General features: G+C 54.4%; 2 protein-coding genes across 3 annotated transcripts in view; both read right to left on the bottom strand.

The window, feature by feature from the left end:
• Positions 1-361: 361 nt before the first annotated feature.
• Positions 362-4,013, bottom strand: SMDT1 (single-pass membrane protein with aspartate rich tail 1). Its single transcript, XM_029954810.1, has 3 exons — positions 3,700-4,013; positions 1,789-1,929; positions 362-613 (listed from the first exon to the last, which is right to left on the bottom strand). Exons 1-2 carry the CDS (start codon positions 3,883-3,885, stop codon positions 1,792-1,794), a joined length of 324 nt encoding a protein of 107 aa, XP_029810670.1. The 5' UTR covers positions 3,886-4,013; the 3' UTR covers positions 362-613; positions 1,789-1,791.
• A 1,776-nt stretch (positions 4,014-5,789) lies between these two features.
• Positions 5,790-8,579, bottom strand: part of PHETA2 (PH domain containing endocytic trafficking adaptor 2) — a 3,762-nt gene continuing 972 nt past the window's right edge. For both annotated transcript variants that reach the window (XM_029954808.1, XM_029954809.1), the window contains exon 2: positions 5,790-6,685. In XM_029954808.1, coding sequence (XP_029810668.1) covers positions 5,898-6,680 — 783 coding nt within the window. In that variant the 5' untranslated portion in view covers positions 6,681-6,685 and the 3' untranslated portion in view covers positions 5,790-5,897. The remainder of the gene's footprint in view (positions 6,686-8,579) is intronic.

Below are 8,579 nucleotides of genomic sequence, written 5' to 3' on the forward strand. Positions count from 1 at the left end.
CCTGAGCCGAAGTTGGATGCTCAACCGCCTGAGCCACCCAGGCGCCCCTAATAATGATATTTCTTAAGGAATTTTAAACAAAGCTTATGATTAGCAGATGATGCCTCGCCAGTGTTCCTCGGCACAAACAAGGAGGCTTTAGTGAGCCTGTGCATCTTCACTGAGGGGAGGTTTCTGCTGGGCTTTTGTAAATGATGAAAATGGGTCCCAGGCCCCGTAATTACTTCTGTAGACCCAGAGAGGCCTGGAATGCTTGGGTTATAAATCAAAGACCAGTTACGTTCAGCTGATAGAGAAAGGACAGCAGGGACAGGAAACGACAACTAGGGTCTTACTCATATTGAGACACTTAAGCCACCACTCAGTCACACAGCGATGATGTTTATTATGTTTATTCATGTTGACTGTGCTCAGCGGACAGCACACGTTTGGGACCGTCCCAGAGCCTGCGGATCTAGGGTCTGCTCACAGGCGGTGCAGGAGGCTTCCTGGGGGTTCGGACGCTGAGGGCTTTCCCTGGGCCCTTCTGCTGTGGGGGAAGTAGGAGACGCTATGAGCATCACCGGATCTTACTTAAGTTAGAGCTGTCTCCTTCCTGTACTTCCTCCATGTCCTGTAAGAAAGGAGAGAGCAGTGAACTGGGCACAGAGCACCCCTCTATCCACACACCAGAACGAGAATTCCAGGGAGGCTCTACCGAGCAAGGCAGTTTGTTTATCCCTTCGTACATGTACTGAACATTCACCGGGCGCCAGGCACTGGGGGCCCAAAGGCATAACAAACATGTTCCTTGGGGCACCTGGCTGGCTCAGCTGGTAACGCGTAAGACTCTTTCTTGACCCGAGGGTCGTGAGTTCTGTCCCCACACTGGGTGTAGACCTTACTTTAAAACACAGCCAAACCCCATGTTCCCTGCCAGGAGGAAGCTCATCGTCTAGGAGAATCTGGAGGTGTGTCTGTGCTCCAGCCTACAGTACTGTCCCAGGAGAGGCACAGGGGGCACAGCAGTCACGAGGGAAGACTTCATCAACGATAATGAAGAACTGGTGTCAGTAAGAGTAGTGAGAAACAGCCTTCCAGGTGGGAGGAAGAGCGAGCCGCTGCTTAGGAGCGGGTAAGCCTGTTGGTAATTCAAGAAATAGTGAGTACTTGGGGATACAGGGGCCAGGGGTGCGGCTGGGAGTATGGAGGATGTGGCTGGAACAAGAGATGTGACCAGGTCAGGGCAAGCCCTGAATGCCGGGCTGCGGGGCCAGAGCTGTCCCCACTGCAGCAGACAGGCGGCCCAGCAGCACGTGTTGGAGCACCAGAGACCAACACCAGGAAGCCGGCTGGGACAGGCGCTGAGGACGGTCTGTGAGCAGTGTACGGACCAGGCTGCGGTGCCGCGTACAGCTGTGCTGGCACAGGTTGCTGACCTCGCCGACCGTGGTGAGGACCTGCAGTTTCTAACTTACAGCCCAGAGAAAAGCTGTTTGGGGTGGGTGTGTAAGGCATATTAAATTGTTAAGAAAACTTATGGGTTGAGAGAACGAGAGTCCAGAAAGGGCAAATAAAAAGGCTGCTTGGGATCGACCTAGTTGGAAGAGAGCCCAGTGAATTTCTACGTCAATAAGATAGTGTCCCTCATCCAACATAGAGAAAAGGCAGAAAACATGAGCCACGTGAGTCAGTTTATTAAGGGTCTGCACTTTGGCTTCAAGCAAGGGAACCTACTACAGTGCCTCGCAGTTCAGACGGCCTCCCCACTTCCTGTCCCCAGTCCACGGACGGGAAAAGAAGTCCTACCTGTTAGTCATCGTCATCGTCGTCCTCTGGGACAAAAATGTCATGCTCCTCAAGTAGAGCTGCAAAGTTCTTGCTAATGAGCGTCCCGACATAGAGGAAGGGGATCACGATGGAGAACACGCGGAGAAGGCCGAAGGACATCTGTGGGGGTCAGAGTGGTGGCTGTGAGCTCCAGAGCCCCCTCGGGGGGCCACAGCAGGCCTGGCCCTCGGGGGCACTCCTGTGGACCCCAGGCCTGTGATAAGCAACTACCTGATTTTAAAGTCCTCGGAAAAATTCAAAGCAAGAAAAATAATCCAAAGAATTGATCAGGTTATTTTATGGTCATCAAAGTGGATGCTGGGAAGAAAAGTACAAGGCATTGTAGACATCTAAAAATTAGGGCACAGCCTGGTCATTACTTGGGGATACTTACAAACAGGCAAGAAAGTACTCAGTGCTGGACTGTGGAAGCAGAGCTCACCTCTACTTGAAGAAGCACCAAAGACACGAAAATGGATTACAAGACCATGAGCATGTGCAGTGAAAGGATACAGTCCTTTAGCAGATTCCCCAGGACCCGGGAAGTTTAATATCATATTACAATTTAAAAACAAGCATGTTTTGAAAAGTGAGCATGTCTTTACGCTAAAAGACTGTTTAGATGGACTAAGGGAGTTTCAGTAGAATCTCAACATATCCTCTCATATTCTATGGAGTTTCCAATTTTTTTTCTTTCAGCTGTGCCTTTTCTAAGGCAGCTCTTCCCCAGCATGGGCCCTCTGCCTGCGGGGACACACTCCTGGGCTCCCCTGTCTATGTGAGCTGCGCTGGCCAGACTGGCTTTAAGAGAACCTGGTTTTGTTCTGTTAACTCTCACAGGGCACTGGAGTCAAAAAGCAAACTTGTTTAGTTTAAGGGGCTGTTTCCATTTTACTTAGAAAAACCCAAGGGCAGTTTGCAACTATGTGGATGGAACTAGAGAGTATTAGGCTACACGAAATTACTCAGTCAGAGAAAGACAGCTGTCATAGGATATGAGGACTTTAAGACACAGAACAGATGAACATGAGGGAAGGGAAGCGAAAACAATATAAAAACAGGGAAGGGAACAAAACATGAAACTCTTAAATATGGAAAACAAACCGTTACTGGAGGGATTGTGGGAGGGGGGTAGGCTAAATGGGTGAAGGGCTTTAAGGAATCTACTCCTGAAATCACTGTTGCACTATATGCTAACTAACTTGGATGTAAATTAAAAAAAAAGAAAAGAAAAACCCAAGGGTACTCGGGGCATGTGAGAGCCTTCAGTGGTGGAAAAAATAGGAGGCGGTGGGTGGATTCCAGAAAGGACCTGACTGGCTGCTAGTTTTGGAGCCTCACTGGCTTCACTGCTTTGGCCCGATTCTTCATTTGTAAAAACAGTGATTGTAATAATTCCCTGCACACCTCTCAGAGTGGAAATTACGTGAAGTAAATACTAGGTCAAAACTCAGGAAGAAAAGGTCTCACGCACTCTTTATTTACAAAGTCCTTTCACAACTCGTTATTTCATCCCATCAACTCTGAGGTCAAGAACAGAGCGGTTACGTGATTTGTCTATACTGGGTGCATAAAGCCGAGTCTTGTGGCCCCGGAGAACTAGCGCACCTCGCGGTAATCGAGTGCAAAGTGCAGTCCGCAGCTCTCGCTCCGCTCCCCACCCTCCTCGGTCTCCGTGCTCCCGACTCAATCAACACCCGGATCTAACCCATTTCCTCCAACCTGTCAAAATTAACAGCGCATCAGTACTAAACTTTGTCCTTGATCCGTCTTCCGGTCTAAAGCGGTCGTATGATTGGCCTTTGCTCCTATCAGTCAGCGTCGACCCGCGCACACTCCCCATAACGATTGGCCTCGGCCCCTTCGCCCCGCCTCCAGGCAGACACTCACTTTCACCGGTTTGGGCAAAATGGCGCCGCTGCGAGTAACGATGACTGACCTCGACGGTACCAGGCTCCGACCTGAGCCACCCCCTCCGGCAGAGACATCGCCACCTTTCCTCAAGCTCGGTCTGCTCCGGAAAGCGCCGGACCGGATGGACGCCAACGCCAGCCAGCGAGCCGCTCCGGACGCCATCTCCCAGCTCCGCCCCTAGCCCGGCCGCCCGGACCCCGCAGCCGGCGCCTGTGACGCCCTCAGGAAGAGTACCGTCCCAAGCATCGCGAGATTTCGGGGATCAGACGCGAGGCCCCGCTCTTAACCCTGCGCAGTGCGCCTCGTTCCCTGTACCGTGGAAAAGAGGCGGTTGTGGCGGGCCGGACTTGGTGACGTCACGGGGAGGACGCTGATGCCGCCGCAGCAGCCTCTTTCCGGGCACGGCGGGCGCCGTCGTCTGACGGACGGTCCTCGTGGACCCCTCGTATCGTTCCCTCAGCCAGGGTTTGCCCGAGCGGGTGATTGTTGGAAAGAGAAATCCCTTTAATTGAGCTACAAACAATTGTATTTCTCTAACATTTAAAAAATAGAATTCAAATTTATTAGTTGTGCTGCTTGGATGATTTGGGAATTTTATTTCTGGCTGAGGTATACGGTCTGTATAGGCAAATGGAAACTATAACTGAAAGGGAGAAATGGGGACTTTCGCACAAATTGGTCAAGTGGTTGTTAAACTTTGAGGAACCAAAATGAATAAAAAACTTCACGTTTTAATCATATTAAAAACACTGTAACCATAAGAAAGACAATATCTATATATAACATACATATCTATATATAATAGTGTCTGTGTAGAAAACAAGGCGCAGCGGGCTGTAGGGCTCCTGCACGGCCGGGAGGCAGGCCCTCTCCCTGGGAAACAAGCCTGGCAGGAACCGGTTCTGGACCCTGCGTGGCCTCCGGCTGTGCTGGACCCAAGAGGCTCTGAGTCGCAGCGTCCGGACGTCGGGAGGCCCCGGTCGGTCTACCCAAGGTCTCAGAAGGGGCGGATTGTGTGTACGGAGAGGGGGCTTGTCTTGACCAGCCTCTGCATCTTCCATCCCCGCCGCTGCTGCCACACCTCTGGGGCTCAGGCCAGTCCGGCTGCTGGCTCTCCAGGTGCAGCCCGTTGCCTCCCAAAACAAGCGATACCACACTTGGCACCAGGCTGCTGAGTGAGGGTAGCAATGAGAGGTCTTGACGGACAGGCGCTGGCTGACAAGCAAGATAGTGAGTTCCAGGAGGGGTTCAGGATCGGGAACAGCTCTTTGGGAGCAGTTAGGGGAGAAGAGTTTATCCCAGGGTGCTGGGAATCCTGTGTCCAGACTCCCAGAATACCCCGGAACGAGAACCAAAATAACAACCTGCCTTCCCCAGGGAGCCATATCGCCTACCGCGTTCTTTAGCTTCCCACTTGGCAGCTCCAGAAGCTGGCTGCTAAGGACAGACAACAGGAAGGATTCCTGCTGACCAATAAAAGCTCCCAGTCGCTCTTGGGGCACCATCTACAGGGCAGCCAGGGAGATGATGGGGGCCCCAACACTTCCTGAGCAGAATCAATCTCTCTTCCTTGCCTGAAGGCCCTGTGCCTCCAAAGGGCCCCGCCCAAACTGCAGAGTGGGGTTCCTATACCCAATCTTCCCACCACTCAACGGGCTGGGCCCCAGAAACACCCATGACAATAAATCCACTTTCTCTCACAGGGTCAGTCCCTCGAGTCAACATTTCAGCCAACTTCTGGTGTTTAAGTGTACACGCGACTCCCTGTGTTAGAAGCCTGTGTGGTCGTAGAGTCTGTTGTGTAGGTAAGGAGGCAGGGCAGCCTGTGGCCATGGAATATTCCCCACTTCCTCCATTTCACTAATACTCCCTGGGAGCGGGGCAGTCCGGCACAGAGTCAGGAGACTTGCATCTGGCCCTGTGGTTGCTGAGCAAGCCTCCTCTCCTCTCGGGGCCTCAGGAAATAAAGGGGTGGGAAACAATAATGATTCCTTGGCCCCCCTCCAGGCACGAGGGTGGATGTGGAGCCTGGAGGAGGCCTAAAAAAGCAGGAAGAAGAGAACCCTTTAAAAAAAAAAAAAGCAACTTTAAAACAAATAAACATTAAATTCCTGAAGAAGCACGGGCCCTGGTGTCCTGACCAGCAGGATAAGGGCAGAACCCGAAGGGCCAACTCAGTGCCCACCCCGTTTCTCACGTTCTGGCTGGACGCCCCGGGCCCTCTGCATCCACCTCTGCCGCAGCTCCGAGATCTCCTGGCCGTACCAGGTGTGCAGGGCGGAGAAGTCGGAGGTCTCAGGGAACAGGGGGCTCTGCCCCCTGCCCAGGAAGAGGCTGGCAGGGCCCTGCAACTTGGCCAAGCCACGCCCTGCTGGCCTGCCGCCCCTTTCTTCACCCAAGTCCACAGGGCTGCAATCCTTGGAGAGGGAATGGCCGTTTTCCAGGCCCGGAGGCCGGCGATCAGGAGCCTGGGGCTTTGAGCGGCTGGTAATGGCCTTCCAGGATGGATGGCGATGCAAGGCCAGGCTGTGGCGGGCGTCGCGCAGTTGGCTCTCCAGCTCACGCACCACCAGGCGCATGTAGCCGAAGCTGGCCCTGGACAGCGCCTTCACCCAGGCCTCCTGGGCCACGGGGCCATCTGCCGCCAGCAGGTGGGGGCGCACGCCAGGGGCATCGAAGCGGATGGCGAAGGCAAACTCCTCACACACGGGGGCCTCGGCCAGCTCCACCGTGCAGCCCTCCAGCACCACCAGGCTCAGCGGGGCCCTGCTTTCTCGGCTCTCGAAGGAGAACAGCAGGTTGCCTTTGAGAACAAACCAGCACCTTCGACCGGTGCCACTGGGAGTGGGGGGAGTCCCTGCCCCGCCCCACGTGCGTAGAAAGCCCGTGTGGTCTGCTGGGGAGTCGCTCAGTGCGTAGTGGGCTACGCTCCTCTCGTTCAGCTTCATGGCTCCCATAAGAACTGTGAGGGGAAAACATTTTTTAAAAATTAAAAAAAAGAACACAAAACAGGGGTTGCATCTGGGGGCTCAGTCAGGTAAGCGTCCGACTTCAGCTCAGGTCATGATCTCAAGGTCTGTGGGTTCGAGCCCTGCATTGGGCTCTGTGCTGACTGCTCAGAGCCTGGAGCCTGCTTCGGATTCTGTGCCTCCCTCTCTGCCCCTCCCCACTCCTCTCTCTCTCTCAAAAATAAAATAATATTTTAAAGCATTAAAAAAAAAGATCTGTGAGGGGAGACAGGTGGCCACGGGTCACAGAAGGAAGCAGCCTCTGTGCCCCTGTGGGAAAAAGAACGCTGCTTCTGGAGACCTGGGCCCCAGCCCTGTGGCCTCTCCTCACTTGCTGTGTGCCCTGAGCCTCTCAGAGAGGGAGACACAGAATCCGAAACAGCCCCCAGGCTCTGAGCTAACTATCAGCGGGGCTCGAAACCATGAACAGTGAGATCATGACCTGAGCTGAAGTCGGACGCTTAACTGACCAAGCCACCAGGCGCCCCTGCGGCCTCTTTCGTTGATGGCACAATTACCCTTTAGTAAGAATCTGCAGCCTTCAAGGCCAGATGAGGGCAGGGTGAGGCAGGCCTGCCCCCATTCCTCCGCCAGTAGAGGCTTAGACGGGGACCTGCTCAGTAAACAAGGGTGTGGTACAAACACAAGGCGTGGCTGAGTAGGACCAGTCTCGGCACTGAATGTCCCTGTCCCACGGATCATCGTCCAGCTGTCCTCCCGGACGCATGAAAAACTGAGGCCCAGAGCAGTGAAGATGAACCAGCAGAGGATGCGTGACTGGTGAGAGGCAGAACTTGGTCTCCGGATTCCCTCACACCTTCTAGGGGCAAATCTTGGCAGTGACTCACTTACCAGCTGAGCTCACTGCATGAGGACAGGGGCCTGGCATGTCTGGCCACACCGCTCAGCCCTTTGACTCTGTGGTTCCTAGTCACCCCCTCCTAAAGGATGAGAACTCCTACTCAGTCTCAGGGGCCCAGTAAAACCACCACCTCTTCCAGGAAGCCTACCCTGACTCTTGATAATCTCCAGACCCGCCCACTCACCCAGGCCAGGCCCTTAACGAGGAGCAATTGACCATCACTTCTCAGAGCTCAGTGCTCTGCTCCCTAAGGCTAGGTCAGAGTTAGTGTCCTCCGCTTCCTGCTTTTCCCACCTAACACAGGTCACACATTGGCTTTAAGTCACCTAATCTGAGAGGCCTGTCCTGATGGCTGTATCTAAAGTGGTCCTGATCACCAAGGTGACCTGATCTACGGTGACCCACCCAGCAGCCCCCTCACTTTTGTTTGCATTTCCTTCACCCACAGTGATCTTTGTGTTTATGCATGAAGCCCAGCCCGGAACGTCTAGGCCTTGGCTGCGGTGTAATTTCCAACATTCAGCCCCTCAGGAAGAAAGTATTCAAGTAAAGTGAGAAAACACCGACGGACAAAGCAGCCCCTCCCTCCTGGAGCCGACATTCCCGCCGGAGACGTAGTGCAAACAGACAAAAGTAAATAATACATGAATGTAAACATTCATAAGGCCCATTCATAAGGCCTATGGAGAGAAACAAGGGGGGCGCATGGGGGTGGGTGGTCGCAGGAGGAGGGGGAGCTCCCTGAGGTCCGCCGGGCACCTGGGCGCAGAGAGGGGCTCCGGAGCGGGAGGAGCAGTGCCTCCGCCCCGCCGCGAGCCTGGGGAGGGGTGCGGCCCCCACCCCTCCAGGGGGTGCGAGGCCCGGACCGCGGAGCCGGCGGGGGGTCTGTGCACCGCGTCTCTCCGGTCTTTTTGTTAGAGAAGCTGGGAGTGCTGGGGCGCGGGACCCACCGGCCTGGGGCCACCGGGCGGACCCCCTGACCCGCC

The sequence above is a fragment of the Suricata suricatta genome, chromosome 10, assembly GCF_006229205.1.
Source record: "Suricata suricatta isolate VVHF042 chromosome 10, meerkat_22Aug2017_6uvM2_HiC, whole genome shotgun sequence".
Classification (NCBI taxonomy): Eukaryota; Metazoa; Chordata; class Mammalia; order Carnivora; family Herpestidae; genus Suricata; species Suricata suricatta.

What these genes read in the sequence shown, in the direction of transcription:
- SMDT1 (XM_029954810.1), bottom strand. Translation starts at nt 3,885, where the DNA reads ATGGCGTCCGGAGCGGCTCGCTGGCTGGCGTTGGCGTCCATCCGGTCC. An exon ending in TTTTGCCCAAACCGGTGAAA is followed by an intron (nt 1,930 to 3,699) that starts GTGAGTGTCTGC and finishes TGACCCCCACAG; the next exon opens with ATGTCCTTCGGCCTTCTCCG.